Source organism: Pteropus alecto, unplaced genomic scaffold (assembly GCF_000325575.1).
Source record: "Pteropus alecto unplaced genomic scaffold, ASM32557v1 scaffold14, whole genome shotgun sequence".
Taxonomy (NCBI): domain Eukaryota; kingdom Metazoa; phylum Chordata; class Mammalia; order Chiroptera; family Pteropodidae; genus Pteropus; species Pteropus alecto.
The window spans coordinates 17,505,906-17,524,416 of record NW_006436810.1 but is presented as its reverse complement, the minus strand read 5'-3'; the positions used below and the strand labels follow the sequence as shown (position 1 = coordinate 17,524,416).

Genomic DNA, 18,511 nt, shown 5'->3' with positions numbered 1-18,511 from the left:
TTGGGGGGGCTGGCGGCCCGGCCCCGCCTGCCAGACCGCCGCCAGAGCCCGAGCGCCACCCCGGAAGCACAGTCTGCGCGGCCCGGCCGCCATCCGCACCGACACTTCCAACTCTGAGGCTCACATCTCGCCTCCACCCGCCACGGCACGAGCACTGACGTTTCTAAGCAAAGGGAAGTGCACTGGCGGATTCTGATTCCGAGGCATCCTCCTGCAGACAACTCTGGGTGTCTCGGGGCGGATTGGGGGTCACGGTTTACATGACACTGGATTTACCCGTAAGCCAAAGGCTGCCATGACGCCCGCCAACGGGGCACCACAAAGGCGGAGGAAAGAGGTCAGTTTTTAAATCATAAACAGAGAGAGGCCGCCGAGGCCGGCTGTCTGCACGTGGAGACTGCGTGCAGACTGGGCAGAGACGGGAGCACACCCCGCCCGCCCACCCCGGGCTCGGGGAGCGCGCGTGGCCATGAGGGGGCGGTGCTCCCAGGGGGCAGTGCCCGTCTCCCAGCAGCTGTGCCAGGAGCTCGAGGGAGAGGAGGCGCGTCCTGTGCCTCTGTCGGCAGGGGCAGATACGAGCCCGTGCTTTTCAAGTAAATTCGCTTACAGAGAAAAGGGTTCTGAACGATTTTAAAACGTGTGTGTGAATAAACCATTTAGCACTCTGCACTGCCCACAAGTAACTCAATAAGCATGTTACGTTTTGCTGTAACCTCTTCAGTGGGGACATGTTTGTGAACAGTCCTCATTCTCACAGGCCCCGCACAGTTCTTTCGGTCACGACACCGGGCTCTGACCGACACAGACAAGAGCAGGGACGCGCCTCACCTGTAAAATGTCCTGGCTGACCCCCACGGTGATGCTCAGCTGCCGGCCAGGCTGAGTGGCCTGGTTGGCTTCCACCGGCCCCGGGTCCGAGAGCTCCAGGAGCTGCTGGATGACATCGGTCACTGCCTGTGAAGTCTGCTGACCCGATGCTGACGTCACTTGGACGTCTGTCTGCTGAAGAGGTAAAGTCTGGAACAGCGTGGCCTGAAACAGCAACATTTTCATTAAAAATATAAACGATTACATTAATTGGTACTTCAATTTTTTTTTTTTTTAACAAAAGGAAAGAAACAGGTATATCTCCAGTACGAGCGTTAAAATCTAGCAATATCCCAAATTTTAAACGTGATGCCTCACTGATTTTTATGTTTGGCACAATACTGGCTCTTAAAACAACATATTCAATGAATTTTGCTCCCACGATTTTTTTTAAGTTTTTTAAGTGGTAGTAGATGCTATCAATTCAAGATGGGGAGCTGAGCACAGAAACCTGTTAGCTCATTACAATGAAGTTAGGAAATAAATAAAGAAAATAAAAAGAAATCTGTGGTGAAAACATTCCAAGGTTTTCTGGAAAACGGGCGCTGGGGGTAGACTCCGTGAAGTTGCAGCTGACGTGTGTGTGGGGGAGGGGGGTGGATCCGATTTCTCAGAAACGTAGGAATCTGGACATCCTGTCAGGGACGGGGGAGAGCGGAGCCATGACTCTGCATGACATTACGCTGGGGGCGCAGGACACCATGCGCCTAACAAACCCACAGAGTGCACGGCGCGGAGACGCACCCTAACACACTGCGCTTCAGTCAATGGCAGACTGCTGGCGTCCGCTCATCGGCCGGAACGGACACACCATTGAGCAAGGCGTTCCCACGGGAACCATAGAGTCGGGGGCCACGCGTGGGGTTCTGTGTGCTTTCCGCTCATTTCCTATAAACCTAAAACTGCTCTAAAAGATAAAGTCATTAATTAAAGAAAATAAAGACTTTCTGTGGAAAAATATGTAGGACTGACAATTAGCCCCTTGTCTTCCTCCATAGAACAGATGGCAGTTAGGCGCTTACCTTCAGACCAAAAAAAAAAAAAAAAAAAATGAGGGTTACCTTAAAAAGAGATAAAAATAAACTCCCTGAGGAGAACTCGGGCACCTTTTGTGGCACTTAACTCTCCAGACTAAATAAAAAGCCTTCTGTGTTCTGCCACCAGGGACCCCAAGTTTAAGGGCTGGTCCCTGGCCAATCACAAGTAAAGTGACCCTGGAGGTGATCCAGCTCCACCCTGCACGAAAAGCTCACACACAGGTGTGCTGCTGCCTCACTCCGAAACACCAAGAGGCACCAAGAGCTATAAGCTCTCTGACGAGACCCGTGGGGGGCGATGCGGGGAACTCGGAGAAAAAAGCCTTTAACCGGAAGAGGCTGACCCGGTTTCAGCAGGAAGTGCACCCAACCAGAAGAGAATGCCTCGAAAAAGAAAGAATCAGACCACAGAAGAGAGCCCCCAGAAATTAAAGACCCAGCTAGCTAAAAATAATTCAATGAAAGAATCACAATGAAAAATAATTCAATGAAAGCGCCCAGAAATTAAAAATCAATGAAAGAGTCATGAGACCGAGCTGAAGAAACCTTTAAAAGTAGAGCAAAAAGGCCAAGAGTTAGAAAAAGTACAAGGAAAAGTAAGAGACACAGAACCACTCGGGAGGCAAACAGGGCCTCCCGCCAGTCCTGGGGACAGTGCACACGGCGGCGTGGACAGGCCCCCCGCGGCAGTCCGGGTGGGGAGGGGGGCAGAGGCAGGTCTCCAGACACCTCGACTGCATTTCCAGATTTTTATCCAGAATGTAAGTTTTAAAAATTATCTGGACTGTCGCTCCAGGTTATTCACTATATCCATGTATTTGATTTGCATACTGCCAAAGGAAAGAGCGAAAACTCTTAACGTTTGGCTGATTACACTGAAAATTATACTAAAAGTATACTCAGCCCAAAACAGAATTTTAAGATTTCATTACTGGGCTCTAATTACTCTTCGGTCTTGGCACTTATTCACAACATCTCCCTGAGGAGTGTAAGCTAAGGGACCACCCCCAGATGCAAACATCATGAGAAAAGAAAAGAAAGACAGACACTAACCGTGACCCTGGAGCTCAGGGACAAACGCTAGTGGGCCCGTTTGTCTACTGGCAGGGAGCAGGCGGTTGCTGGCGCAACACGAACCGCCAGCCTCCTGCCTTCCCAGCAGCACTAACTCCTGAGACCGTCCCAGCTCTGCCGCTGCGAAGACACCTGCTCTACGCTTACAGTTTGCCACTCACTATCAACTGAAAGGGTGGAAGTAACCGGCCCAGGCTGAGCTACAAAAAAAGAATAAACGTGTGTGTGTGTGTGTGTGTTTTGAGCCATTCGATTTTAAACACGTGTACTGGAAAATACAATTTAGTTTCCTGGAAGTCCAACGTCTCAGGAAAAATTATCACATTAGACGTGAAAACATATATCTTGAAAGGGTAATTGATTTCCAAATTATAACAATGATACAAAATATTCAATAATAATTGTCAATAACGCTGTAGGAATTATAGTTACATTTGTCTTATTTTTACTGGTTCAGGTGACAGTTCATGAAACAAGATCATGTAGCATTATCCTGAAATTTAAAACATTGATTTTTCCCCACTCATTGGAAAAAAGGAGCACGTTACCGTACACATAAACCTTTCACGGCACCTTTACGACACTCAGTGTTCTAAATAACATGCAATCTCACGGGTCACCATTAAGACGGCAGATTTTGGTAAAAGGAGATCCTTCTCTGAGCCTGCTCACTCCACTCACCGTCAGGATGTGAGCCGTCTCTGCAGAGCCTGCGGGGTTCTGCGGGCCCCCCATATGCATCTTGCTGATGTGAGTGTTCAGGCTGCCTAGACTCTTAAACATGCAGCTACACTCCGCACAATTATAGGTAGGGCCGCTCTTGACCTTGAAGAACAAATGAGAAAAAACAACATTTTATGACTAATTACTTAAACTATGACAAACACTTAAACTATGACAAATCGTGATGTATCATTCCACGAGAAACGACAGCAAAACCTAGCCCTCCAACATCACTTTGGGTTGTAAGGGAGACGGCTCTCGACTGAGCGGCCCGGGTCTCTGTGCCAGCACAGCGCAAGAGCAACCGAAAGCCACGGTGCTTTCTGGGCCCGAACTGGCTCCCGGGAGAAACCAGCTTTCAGATCCCTGACTCGGTAGGAAGCGGCCATCTGACGGGGCTGAGCGCGCGGTCAGCAACGGAGGCCGGAGTTAGACAGCGGCTCGGCTGTGGCTCGGCCTCCTCCCAGCCGGCGGCAATGACAGGCAGTGAGGGGCGGTGACGGGCATGGAGGGGCGGTGAGGGGAGGTGACGGGCGGTGAGGGGAGGTGACGGGCGGTGAGGGGCGGTGACAGGCACGGAGGGGCAGTGAGGGGCGGTGACGGGCACGGAGGGGCGGTGAGGGGAGGTGACGGGCGGTGAGGAGCGGTGACGGGGTGCACGTTCTCCGTCCGTGGAGCCAGTGCTCCCTACGGGCGGCTCCTTGCGAACGCACGCCCGGCCCCAGCACCGGGCTGTCCTCGTGTCACCAGGCCACCTGCACTCGTGACTGCAGCTAGGGCGGCGGGCCTGCAAGGGACCGGCCGCGCTACACCTGGACAAGACGTGCAGAACTGCAGGCCGAGCGTCATCACTGGGCTGGATCGTGTCCAGCGGCCGCCCCCACAGGGCCCTCGGTACCCAAGTGCCTGGGCCAGGCCGGGCTCACCTCCGAGTGGACCCTCTGCACGTGGGACTGCAGGTTCCCCTTCTGCGAGAAGGCGGCGGGGCAGAAGGCGCAGGCGTGGGGCTTCTCGCCCGTGTGCTTGACCATGTGCGTCTGCAGCGCCCCCTTCTGGTTGAAGGCCTTGCCGCACTCACTGCACTTGAAGGGCCTCTCACCTGCAGGTGAGAGAGGGCATGAGGACAGCGACGGTCACCGAGGCACATGCAGGCCGCCAGCGCAGATCCCACCGCCCCCGGCCACCTCCCCCGAGTGCCCGACGCCCACAGAGCCGGGGCGCGCATGGGCCAGCCGGCCCGAGGCAGCGCCTCGCTCCGTGTGCGTGAGCTCGGCACGGTCCCACGGGCAGGCACACGCACCTGTGTGTATCCGGACGTGCCGTGTCAGCTGGCTTGGCTTCTGGAAGGTCTTCCCACAGTGCGGGCAGGAATACGAGAACCCACTCCGGTCCACGTTGCGGTTGTAGGGCCTCGTGCCGGACACCCTAGTGCGACATGGTGCCCGCTGAGTTCCTGGTGCCACCCCTCCAGAGGGCCCCTCCACACAAGCAGCTGGCTTGCCGTGAGGGCCTGCTCCAGTGCGAACCCGCCCCCCCAGGTTGTGAGTGTGCGTCTGTGTCCCCTACACACGCACGCACACATACTAGTTTCACGTACACAGTATCACAAAAATCCACTTTTTCCCCATCTAATGAAAAGACAGACGTAGTCTGTTTTAGTTTGTGTTTTGGGGACGGTCGGCACGTCCCTCCCTGCGGCATCAAACACCAAGGCCTCTGCCGCTCCGATGCCACGCTGCCGTGAGCCGTGCCGCACCCCGCCCCTGCTCACAACCACCGCGAGGCCACTGGTCGCTGCGGTCCGACCCCCGCGCACCAGCCCAGGCCCGACTCCAGTCCTGCTCTGCTGGCCAGTGCAGTGGCGGCTGTAACCAAGCGTGTGGCACGAGCGGAACCCGGCCTTTTCCCTGCCCGCGACAGGAGACAGTGACGCCAGCGTGCACGCAAGCCAAGGCGCCAGCGGGCTCTCCCCTCCCCGCCCTGACCTCAAGTCCACCTGCAAGAGTGGCCGGGTCACTCTGAACACCTCCGAAGACGCCCGTCTCGCCTCTCCCGCCTCCTCGTCCCGCCACGCTGACTCAGGCCTGTCGGCTGCCACCCCGGCCCACGGCAGCGTGGCCACCCCTGACGTCTGGGCAGCCCGCTCCAGGCGTAAAACCCTCCGACGGCTCCCACTGCACCTGGAATGAATCCTCATTCCCACAGTGGCTCCTGAGGCCCGACAGCCCGGCCGGCCTCCTCCCCTCAGCCGCAGCACCCACCCCCGCAGGCCAGCGTGATTTTACTTCCGTTTCCACAGGACCGCCAGGTGACACAGGCGCACTGCCTGACCCGTTCTGGGACACTGTCTGTCATCCTTACTAAATGATATCCATGGCAACGAGGCTGTCGGTGAGGACCCAGAGCCTGTGCGGTCTAGGGCGTGATGGCCACATAAACATCTAGTCACCTCTCCTCCCTAGAACCTTCAGGGACACGTCAAACATGCCTGTATTAAAACATCATTAAAATAAAATTCTACTGTGTACTGTACACGCATCACATCCTGGGGCTGAAAATTCACTGAAGTAGCCGAGTATGCGGTGCACACCGCGCCAGTCCACCACAGGCACACGAAGGAGCTGGGGAGACAAGAGAGCGTGACCAAAAGGGATGCTCGTCCGCATTTCTGAGACGCGGTGCCTGGCAGGACGGCTAGGTGGCTCACAGTCTGCGGACACACCATCAACTGTACCGGCTGCTGTGGCCCCTGCTGTTCTGGTCGTTGCTGCTGAAAGGTTCCGACACGTCCTGGACACTGGGACTTGGAGAGACGGCACGCTAAGGTGGGCAGCAGGCGCGAGACCGTTGACACTGGCTCTCACGCGTTAGTGGAGAAACTAGCTCGGTACATGACAACCGACCGCCCCACGAGCTACTCTGAGCACAAAGTGCTAGAAGGAACTTGTATTTAATTTTATTAAGAAAAGGGAATATCAGTAAAAATATGTAATTGGGAATAGGCCAGATATGAAAATGTGAAAGACATGTTACGTTTTACTAGGAATAAATGTATAAATGTTTGTAAACACAGGCACGGTTGATAACATCACGAGCTCTAAAACCAGACCATTAGGATTCAAACCCCTAACACTGTAAAACCTTGGGAAAGTTGCTTGGTCTCTTTTACTCAGATTTTCTCATCCACAAAGGGGGGACATAAAAGCATCCTGGCCTGATGAGGTCGTCGTGAGTATCTCGTAAGTATCTATGTACCCGCTCAGCAGTGCCGGGCACGCATGGCTGCTAATCAGTTAGGCAGCACAAATAAACCAGTTCATTGAAAGGGGGCTAATTTGGTCCTCGTGAATCCACTGCACGCACGGTCACCTGCCCGTGAACATGTGTCCCCAGCAGTGCCTTGCTCTACAGTGTTTAGCATTAAAAGGCGAGCTAGAACGTCCCGCCTGTGCCGCCTGACGCAGGTCGACCTGTGGAGCTCGTCCTCCCTGCGGCACGCGTGAAGCACAGGTTAGAACGTCCTGACACCACCCCGGGCTGGCGGCCCCGCTCGTGGCTAAAGCAGCCGGCACTTCTAACCAGTCACGGCGAAGCTCGCCGGTCTTTATGATGCCGCGCAGGTTCCCTTCATGCCCGAGTAAAGGCTCGTACCTGATTTTGTAATGAGTCTTCATGTGCTCCTTCAGCTGGGACGACGTCTCCAGCTCTTTCCCGCAGGCCTTGCAGGTATGGACCCGGTTGGCGGCCAGCTCCTGGCGGTGCTCCTCCATGTGGACGGCCAGCTGGCTCTGCAGAGTGAACTCATCCCCGCACTCGGAGCAGATGAGGTTCTGCGGAGGGCCACGAGCAGAGCGCACGCATCAGCACACACCTCGAGTCTCAGAGAGCGAACACTGCACACGGTCACACGCGAGTCACACTTCCCCCGGGACACTTCCTCACTCCCCAAAACACACATCCAAATACGACCACGTAAAACCATTTCATTGCGGATAGAACAAGGGATGAGGGAACAAGGCGATTCCTGAGCAAGGTGAACTGTTACAAACTGGCTGTCGGGTGACTGCATTTTGTCCATCTGTGCTGTGAAAATTTTAGAGAAGCACAATGACTTCACTACCACAAAAGGGTCGGCAAAGTTAAGATTATAGTTTGGTAAACTACCTCAAAGGAAAATGACAGCTGATAAATTTTCAAATAAACGCCCAAGGGTACCACACACAAAGGATTTCAAAGTCTTACTGCAAAAAGAAAGAACGTAAAAGAGCTCAAAAACTTTTAACATTTGAACTATAATATTTTGGATATATTTTCATAAATAAATAGAATACATTAAAATAAAATTTATTTCATCTGCTTTTTAAAAACTTGTTTAATACGGCGACTATCACATTTAAATTACTCCTGTTTCATGCAGCGGGACTGGTCCAGGTGTTCCGGACGGGGGAGAATCAAGAGATTCTCCAGGCAGCTGTCCACTACGAGCCGCGAGCGTCTGAGCAGGTTGCCCACGCCATGTGTAAGTGACACAGGGGCGTCAGTAACACCTGCCCTCACCCATGCCAGGCGATGCGTCACGAGGCTGAGCAGTGCGTGGCACGGAGGGAGCTCAGCAACAGCTCCGAGCAGGGGAAGCGCCGACTCGGCACAGCCCAGCACGCACGCTTCCTCGGAACCCCAGGACCCGACCTTTACCTAGACGGCCCCCCAAACAACTGTCCAAACGCGAAAAAAGGCCAGGGCAGCCCGCCAGTGAGCACAGCCCGGGAGCTCCAAACGGCGAGATACACTGCTATTTCTGTCCACTAGAATCTCTTTCAGTTACTGCACGAAACAGTCCTGGGAATGTATATTAAATGAGAATGAGGTTGTTCATGGACACTGCTCAGCATCCTTTGCAGAAAAAGATGAGGGTGAATGGACTATTTTGATTAATCCAATAACAATTTCAACTTAAGTAACTTTCAATTAGTATTATTATATCATAATTTAAGGAAATAACAAATGACTAGATTGTCAGTATCTCGTTGATAATACAGAAAATTCTTCCCAGGAAAGCGTTAAAAAGAAGAAAATACCTAATATAATTTGCTGCATGTCTTTAAAAAAAATGACCTCCACACTCCTGAATTTTTATGGCGAAATGTGTTTTCACTAATGCTCCATCAAGTCTTCCATTTTATAGCTATGAAGCAAAACTTGACTTGTCACCCTCCCGTCCTCACCCTTAATCTTCGCTGCTCTGGCTCAGATTTACTGCTCAATCCCATGCACGTTTTACTCATTTTTTTTACCAATAATCAGATTAGTGTATTTCAGGAAATATCTGCATAAACGCCACTTAGAAATTTGTCAGAATTCTCTGAGTGAAGACCCTGGTGGACGCACACCTGACTGTCACGGTGAAGGCGCAGTGAAGTATGCCCTGGGCCAGAAGGTCTTGACACGGTCACTCTGTCCACGTCCAGCGGCCGAGGAGCTAGGGGTGCTCCCCACCCCCCACGGCCTGGCAGTGTCTGGGGAGGTCCTGGGTGAGAGGCGCGATACCCCACGGCAGCCAACGAACTTCCCACGTGAGGGAGGCATCCTCCGTGCTCAGGGCTAATGTCGGGTCCTCTTGCTGGAGTGCCAGCTAGCCTGCCCCAAGGACTGTCAGTGACCGTAAGTGGGAGGCAGACATCACCCAGGGAGACGTGGAGCTCTCACCAGATGCCATCGTGCTGAAGGTGCGACGCCCTCAACAAGTCAGGGTACGCGACACGATAGGACTGGCACCCTGAGGCCCTCCCGCAGCACCTGCCCTATCACCGCCCGCCCCAGGGCCCAGGCTGACCCCTCCCTCGGCCCCACTGAGTCCCACTTGCCCACCCCGCCCCAGCTCCAGTGACAATACTGCCCTGCCCTCTGCCCCAGGCTTGTGGGGAGCCGTGCCTCCTTTCCCACCGGACTTTGCCTCCGCTGACCTCAAAACAGCGCTCAAGGCGCAAGGCCAACCTGAAGCCCGCAGACAGCGGCACCCCCGGCCCCCGGCCCCGGGCACCAGGCCCGGTACACGGACAGCCGCCTTCTGTGGGCAGCGCGTCGGCGTGGGGGTGCCTGCGCCGTTTCCCCGGACGTCCTGTGTCACCCCTCCTCAGTCAGTGGCCTACTCAATGAAAGATGGGAACTTCCATAGTCACGTGCATTCTAAGAAAATGTCCCTAAATGATTTAAAAACTACAGTAACTTTTTGGGTTTACTTCTCTGGTTTTGAGATTTAATTTTATAAAGTAGTGACCACTACGGATTTTAGATTATTAATCTCAAATCACTTTAGTGTTCTAGAAGTAAAAATTCAAAAATGGGACACCTTAAACTACAACAGTAATTCCGGTTTATGAGTACACATAAGAAAATACGCTCATAAATAATTCTTAAATCAATGTTATTGAAGCATACGTCACACGTGACAAAAATGGGGCCCTCTAACTGTGACTTTTCACCTCTCTGACCCGTCGTGTCACCTCAGAGTTTAACCCCCAAAAGGCAACCTTACTCCTGCTTCTGCAGTTCCAGGGGACACGGCGCTGGTGGCCCCGACCCACTGCCAGGAGCCCCAGCTGCTTGTGTCTTGAGTGGCCCTCGACCTCCATGGGCCTACGGCACCTCATCAGACGCCAAAGCTTTGCATGTCCCACCAGCTGGAGCCCAGGCTCCTCCGGCCAGACCGGAAACGGTGAACACGTTCGGCGGCTGCCACACACCTGCCTTTGCGTTAGTGCACTCGGAGCCGCAGGTGGTCACCAGACACTGGGTTAGTGCAGAGTGTCACGTGGTCACCAGACACTGGGTTAGTGCACTCAGAGTGTCACGTGGTCACCGGACACTGGGTTAGTGCACTCGGAGCCGCAGGTGGTCACCGGACACTGGGTTAGTGCACTCGGAGCCGCAGGTGGTCACCAGACACTGGGTTAGTGCAGAGTGTCACATGGTCACCAGACACTGGGTTAGTGCACTCGGAGCCTCACGTGGTCACCAAGGACACTCTTGAGCTTCAGCTCTTTGCTGGCCGCTCGCTGCTTCTCTTTTCTTGCTTCCCAGGGTTTGCTCTTAGGCTCCTTCAGAATTTCCCTCGGACTTACTCGTACCATTTTTGAGTACGCTGCTCTGTTGGTTTCCTTGGCAGCTGCTCTGCGTGCCACACCTGTGTAACCATCTGCTGGCATCGCTTCTCGCTTTCCGGCGATGCGGAGATCCTGTCTCCACACCAGTCCTGGGTCCCGCCCCCTTTTAATATGACTGTCCTCAGCATTTCCTCCAGGGACACTGAGCACACCGGAGGATCATTTTTGCTTCAATCATCGAGAGGGACTTAGGAATCCAAGGGGAAGACGATGTATTATATTCACCCCAGTTTTTATTTTATCCGTCTCAAAAGTCCGGTATCAGGCAGGGTTCTCCAGGGAGACAGAGCCAACGGGATGTGTGTGTGCAGACAGCGAGTGTCATCATGGGGACCAGCTCACACGAGTGTCCCACCGTCTGTGGTGTGGGCTGGCGGGCGGGGGACCCCAGAAGGCAGTCAGCTGGAGAAGCACATCTTGCTTTGGGAAATCAGTCGTTCTGCTCTATTAAGGCCTCCAACTGATTGGGTTAAGGACCACCCACATCCCAGAGAGAACTGTTTGCTTCACATTCACTGGTCTAAACGTTAACCTCACCCCAAACCACCTCCCAAGCTGACCAGAGAACTGACCACCATGCTGCCATCTGCTTCCAGGGTCCTGGGCCTCCTTGGGTCAGCACCTCTGTTCTGCCTGGACGGGCCCCTCCAGCCATCGCTGAGGGCAGGCCTGCTCACAGCAGGTTCCGAGCGCACCCCTTCAGCGGAGTCTTCACCGACCCCCCTCCCCTCCCCCCTGGGCGTCTCCACCACATACAGAACCCATGCCTGATGGTGCCTTCCCCTCAACAACTGAAGTGTGCCGCTGGCTCCTGGAGCCCACGGATCCAGATGTCACCGAATCAGTGTGGCGCCGAGGTGACAGATGCTCTCCCCGTGCCCTCTTCAGGGTCACTTCCTGCCCTTGCTTTTCGGAAGTTCGAACACGATGCATCTTGGTGCATGTCCCTTGGGCTTACCCTGCTATGGTGGGTTCGCTCAGCTTCTCGAACGTGTGCGTTACGCCTGCCACCAAATCTGGGTCACCTTCTGCAAGCACAGTCTCGGCCGCTCTCCCTCCCCATCCTTCTGCAAGTCCTCTGACACACATGCGGGGTCTTCGATCACTGTCCCAACGTTCCTTGAGGCTCTGGGAACTGCTTTAATCGACTTTTTCCTGTTGTTCAGCTCAAGTAATTTCTACTGATCTGTCTTCAAGGTCACTGATTCTTTCTTCTGTCTTTTCTGGTCTACTGTTGAGACCTTTGACTGAGTCCTTTATTTCAATCACCAGCTTTCTCAGTTCAATAACTTCCCTTTGGTTCTTCCAGTCTCCATTTATGCCATGTCTTCATCTCCATTTCATCCATGTTTCAAGACAATTCATGAGGCATTTGTAGGATGGTTGCTTGAAAAATGCTTGCCAGGTGATTCCAACATCTAGGTCTTCTGCCGTCTCTCCCCACTGGACTGGGACTGCCCTGCTTCCTAGCACCACACGTGGTTTTCGATTGCACCCTGGACACCTGGGGTATTACGCTGTCAGTCTGGATCTTAGCTTGCCTTGTAGCAGCAGCCGCCTGCTTAGATGTGGCACCGGACCAGGCAGGGGTGGAGGGCCCACTGGAAGAGGGGGTGGGCGGGACATCGCGCATCGCCTGGTTAAGTCTCTTCGCTGCTGGCGGGTGAGACGCCCTGACAGGACTCTGGCCGGGCATCAGCACACAGCCCGCTTCTGCCGGGCGCAGGACGGAAGCTCGGCGGCCGGCACAGCTCTGCTATCACCACCAGGTGGGGGAATCTGGTGTTTGGCTAGGGGTAGGGGAACAGCATCAAAAAGGTTTCCTATCGTCAGACGGTGTTTCTGCCCCTTGGGACTGATGGGACCCAACTGTCCTTGGAGCGCTTTCCCCTATGCCTGTTGGCAGACGGCCACAGGATTCTCCGGCCCGCTGTCCAGGTGTCCAGGGGAAGCACAGAAGCCCGGGGACTCCCCAGCATGGTGGCCCTCCGTCCTGAAACCTTCGGCTGCAGCCCCCTTCCCGCCTCTCGGAGTCTGTCTGGGCAGCTGGCTGCGTGGGGGCAGGGGGCGGGCGGGAACTGGGATAAAGGGGACACTCTATCTTATCTGGAGTCTTACAGGCTATTTTCAAATGCAACTAAAGGCCAGTAACTACTCCTATGGTTATTACTAATATGCCATATTCAAATCATCTGAGAAATGAAAGCACAAGAAACACACGGACAGCAGAACTTGCTCTGCTAATTCACGTGGCAGAGACAGACAACCGCGTGTCAACACCAACCTCCTCTACACGGTGGTGGATTTCTCAGCGAGCACGTGGCTACCCGACTAAAAGCCCCATGCGACACCTGTGTTCTGCCCAGTGGGACGTTCGCAGACCGGACATTCAACTTCTGCATCAAGCCTCTGAAGAGCAGAAGTGTGTCCTCTTGGCCCTGTCATCGTGAACCAGACACAGCGGGGCAGTGGGCGTCCCAGACGACCCCGTGGGCAGCACCACCCTGCCAGCTCCGCACCGCACAGCGCCAGACTGCGGGGGCGGGAAGCCCGGACAGAGAGCACCCCGCCTCCACACCGCCTGCACATCTGCACAGCCGCAGCAGGCACCGCACGGACTTCTGGGTTCTGCTCGTGTGGAGCCCCTAGTCCTGAGCCCCTGTTCCGCATAGGGTCACAAAGGTCAGACTGCCGAACACCGCTTCCCAGCCTCCAGAACCTGCTCCCCGTGACGGCAGGAGGATGAAGCGTCCTCACAGCCTCCGGCAGCGTCTGCGCACCGCGGCTGTGCCGAGCCTCTCCCGACCGCCCTGGCCTCCCCTTCTCGTGGTCACACGCGGACCTGAGAAGCTGTTCTGGCCCAAGGGAGGAAATGCAGGAGGGCTGAGTCGCGGCAGAAAAGTAAAGGCGCCCGGCTTCGGGAAACACGCATCTCGCCACAGCCTCTGGGAAGAGGATAGGTCCCAACTCGAGGGCTGATTCCACTCTGGGATCCACAACGGTGAGGGGCCGAGGCGGCTGGAGGCCGAGGGCGGGCTGCGTAGGCTCCCCCTCGCCTGTGGGGCGACCCCCCGTCTCAGGAGACCACGTCACAGCAGCGCTAAGCACCAGCAACACCTGAGCAGACAGAGTGAATGCAGTGACGAGCAGAGTGCATCGCAGGCAGAAGGACCATGAGCTCCCCGTGGGGAACCAACTGGGAAACGACTTGGACAAAGTATATGGAAAAGAAAATACAACGCACGGAAACTCTGAAAATAACGTACAAAAACCTCAGAACTTCTGGAAGGGATACGTTACTGTTATCTCTCTTTTCAGCTACGGAAGAAGTCGGAGTGGAGTTTGCAAGGCCTGCGTGAAGAAGCATTGACAGTGGAAGCCATGACTCTCAGTGTCCTGGTGGCCTGTGCGGAGGGCCCGCGGGGACGACCGTGTGCCGGCCTGGTCTGGGAGCCACACCGGGCCCCCACCACGCCGAGGGCCGGGCCCACCCAGACGGGCAGCGCGCGCACACACACACGCACACACACGTGCGCACGCTGCCCGCCCAGCCTGGACCACACGCTGCAGCGTTTCAACACTCCCGCCGACGTCCCTCCGTCCTGCCTCCTTTGCTGTTCCACGGCACGCTCCCCATGCGTCCTGACCCCGACACAGGCGGACGGACAAAGAAAGGCCACCAAGCACCACCCCCCCCACCAACACGGGTCAGTTCTCAGCAGCGAACTGTATGTGTCACACACTCGCTGTGGGAACAAGCAGGGGCCGGGTGAACATCAGCGTGGAACAGAAGCTCCAGGCCTCAGAGGCTACGCGGTGACCACATCGTGCACAGCAGCCTCTCCCGACACCAGGCCGCCTGGCCCCCGCCTGCACACGCGGCGCGGCCGGGCCAGGCCTTGGTGCGAAACCCCTGGGACCCGGGACCCGCGGAGCTGTGCAGCGAGACGCCCAGAACGGTCCAGGGGAGCAGGAGGCGCCTGCCGCAGGAACCCCTTCTCCCAGGGTCAAAGGGACAGCTGGCCCTAGTGCTCAAAGCTCACTTCTCCACCACACACTGTCGGTCACTGTCACTCCTGCCCTCCAGACGGGGACCTATGAAGATGGGTCACTCCAGGCTGTGGGGACCGCTCTGTGATGACGACAGAAGCATCTCCGTCCCTCGGGAAAGTGCGCGACGGCACTGGAGGGGACAAGTAAGACGATGTGCACGCCTCACTTCAACACTGTTCAGAAAAGGTGTGTGGGGTGAGAGCTGGGAGATTGTAAAGGCGGCGGATCCAGGCACAGGAGCCAGCGCCTCCCAGGGGGCGCTGCTCTCTCAAGCATGACGCTTTCAGAATAAGGAGGTTGGGGGTTGGGGGCTGCTGCAGCATATTATGGGGACGACAATCACAAGGTGGCTTTAAACCACTCGTGGTCGTTGAAACTAGAGCAAAACAAAAAACCAAATCTTATTGCCCAATTATGATGTATAGATGAAGCTGTACACCTGAAAACACAAAGAAAATCTCGTGCGATGCAGGGCTGCGGAGCTCAGCCCTGCACTCCCACAGACAAATAAACACTCCCCGCAGAGTGGCGTTAAGAAAAACTTGAAAACGTTCAAGAGTAAGCATAAATAACGTACTGGATTATGAACAAAACATTACTGAGCGATGTTTGACGATAAAGATTCAATTTTGTAATGTTCGATTCTCAGGAACAATCTAAAAATCTAATGCAATGAAAATGGAAACACCAACCGACTTTGAAGTAAGCCAAATTCTGACGTTCATATTAATAATAAACCAGAAAAGGAAAGTAAGAAGCATACAAATATTCGTGTATCATTCCAAAGAAAAACACAGCAAAGACAAACCAAAGAAACAAGACAGCGGCGCCCTGGCCAGGCGCAGAGGAGCGGGCTGGGGCACCCTCCTAGTGCTCCCCATTCTCATTGCTTTGCCTTCTAAGAGTCAACAACATGCAAACATGCGTAGCCCTCGACTCCCCAACCCAATCCCAGCTGAGGGCAGTCAGCCGAGGGCTGCAGCTCAGAAGAGTGTGGCGGGCAGCGTGGGACAAAACAGAGACTGAATCCAGTGACCCTGGGCTCGCTGCAAACCCCGACCGCCCCTGGCACGTGTCCTGCAGTCGTGTGGGCCTCGCAGCCACCAAACTATGTCAGCGAAACGCAGGCCTGAGCAAGCGCGTGGAGAGCTAGGGTCCTCAGTGTGCAGGGGGGACACACAAATACAAGCTGGGGGGTCCACAGGGGCTGGGCAGGGGCTGAGGCTGGGGTATCTGGGAGGTCATGATTTCCAAAAAGGGTGTGTGTGCTGCACTGCACGTGTGCCTGCCCTGGGAGTCACCGTCACCGTGTGCCTGTCCTGGGAGTCACCGTCACCATGCGTGTGTCCTGCCCTGGGGGTCACCATCACCATGCGTGTGCCTGTCCTGGGAGTCACCGTCACCATGCATGTGCCTGCCCTGGGGGGCACTGTCACCATGTGTGTCATGCCCTGGGAGTCACTGTCACCGTACGTGTGCCTGCCCTGGGAGACACAGTGGTATTTAAAAAAAAAAAGTCACTGTAGATTTGGAAAATATTTCTAAGCAAGTCACAAGAGCTAGAATCTGTAAATGAAAAAATACACTGAAAATTTGAATACCTGACAATTAAAAAATGTATGTCAGTGGTGGTGGCAGGAGCGGGGAGCGGGGGGTGAGTCAGAAACTGAGAAAGAATCGTCACGTGGGGCCAAAAAAGTTAACTTCCTATGTATGTGAACAGCTGTCACGAATCCGTAAGAACAGACCAATAATCTCCACCCACATCCCAAGATAAGGTAAGAAAATTAGAAGACAGAAAAAATACTACTAATAAACGTTGAAAGATGCTAAACTTCACTTATAATGAAGGAAATACAAATTAAAACAACAAAAACATACCATCTTACAATTACTGGATAGGAAGAGACAAGTTTTAAAGCACAGATAGCGGAAATGGCACGAAGAAATGGCCCTTTCACACGCTATGGTGGGCTGGGGCCGACACCGGTTAAACCTCCATGGACAGCAAGTTGACAATCTCCGTCAGAATTCTAAATCCACGTATGTGACTCCGTAAATTCACACAGCGACTCCATTCCGAGGCGCCAGCTCACCGTGCGTCTGGAGGGGCGCTGGGCGCTGCCCGGGTTCCAGAGCATCCCTGGCCTCCAGTCACCAGGTGCCTGCAGCACCTCAACTCCTTTCCCGCACTAGCGACAGCCAACATGTCCTCTGCGGCAGGGGCCCCGACCCCTGCGCCGCGGACCGGAACCGGTCCGTGGCCTGTCAGGAACCGGGCACAGCAGGAGGTGACCAGTGGGCGGGCAGCAAAGCTTCATCTGGATCTGCGGTCACTCCCCAGCGCCGGCGTCACCGCCTCAGCACCCCCCCCACATCACCAGGCGCTAGGTTCTCAGGAGCGGAGCGCTGGTCCCTGGTGCCGGGAAGGTTGGGGACCGCTGCTCTGCAGTACCAAATCGTCTCCGTGAGAACCACTGTACAGCAATGCGCCCACACACGTAAGAATATCTGCTCATTGTGGCTTTGCACGACAGCGGAAGACAACCTACGCGTCTAACTACAGCGACCTGCCGACCCTGACACGACACCATGTGGCAGCTGAGAAGAACCGGAGTCCTCTCTGACGCACAGGTGTGTGACAACACCCGAGGCACAGCTAGCTGAGGCACGGAGGCACGGGGTGACAAGGGGGCCCCGACATGGCACCAAAGGGACAGCTACTAGAAGTTGCTCTGGGAGTCCTGGACTCGGAGGCTGACGGAGACGCAACTTTCCACCCTCTGCAGGCTTGTCTGCTGGGTGTCTGATGGTGTGCAGACAGTACTTATTCCAAAATATTTTAACGTGCCATTGTTTAATACAAACATTTCTGTTTTAAAAACAAAACCACGGCCATTGCTGGAGAATGCCATAGTCCAGGGAGCAGAGGCAGCGTTTTGGGACACGATCGGCGTCTACAGAGAACTCGAAAAAGTCTTGGAGTCCAGAAATCCAACTGTAGCTGGGAGAGATCTACCCTGATGAAGTCATTTAGGATATACACAAAGATGTAGTATTTATAATGCTGAAAAAGTATAAACAACTTAAACGTTAAATAATAAAGGAAATGATTACATACCATCATGCTACTTCTTTAATAAAGTAATTTAAAATACTGACAAGTGGGAAGACTCAGGATACGGTACACGAAAAGGAGAAGAAAATATTCACAATACATTAAGGGACAAGGGCAGGTCACCAAACAGTCTGTCTAGTGGCATAACTATTTATGCATTTAAAAAAAAAAAAACTATTTTTTAAACACAAACTATTATGGAAAGCACGTATAGCAAAAAGAAGTTTGAAACACTACATGCATTTTCTACAACTGATGTGATTATTCTTTTAACGATATTACTTCTGTTAATCTTTACTTTCTAACTTTTCCCAAAAGAAACATACCTTACATAATGACATTAAAAGATAAATGGTTTTATATTAAAAATTAAAGCCATATATAAAAATACGCAAACCCATATAGAAAGTACGAACACAATCTTTAGGATGTGAGTTTTACATGTGCAACTTGAACACTGTCTTTGTTTTTCTGTC

The 18,511-nt window shown here is 54.0% G+C and overlaps 1 protein-coding gene across 1 annotated transcript in view; it reads right to left on the bottom strand.

Annotated features, from left to right (window-relative positions):
* Positions 1 to 18,511, bottom strand: part of ZNF236 (zinc finger protein 236) — a 76,131-nt gene that overhangs the window by 48,543 nt on the left and 9,077 nt on the right. The window contains exons 4-8 of the mRNA XM_025048128.1: positions 7,353 to 7,531; positions 5,002 to 5,126; positions 4,628 to 4,800; positions 3,660 to 3,803; positions 798 to 1,032 (exon numbers count right to left, since the gene is read on the bottom strand). Coding sequence (XP_024903896.1) covers positions 798 to 1,032; positions 3,660 to 3,803; positions 4,628 to 4,800; positions 5,002 to 5,126; positions 7,353 to 7,531 — 856 coding nt within the window. The remainder of the gene's footprint in view (positions 1 to 797; positions 1,033 to 3,659; positions 3,804 to 4,627; positions 4,801 to 5,001; positions 5,127 to 7,352; positions 7,532 to 18,511) is intronic.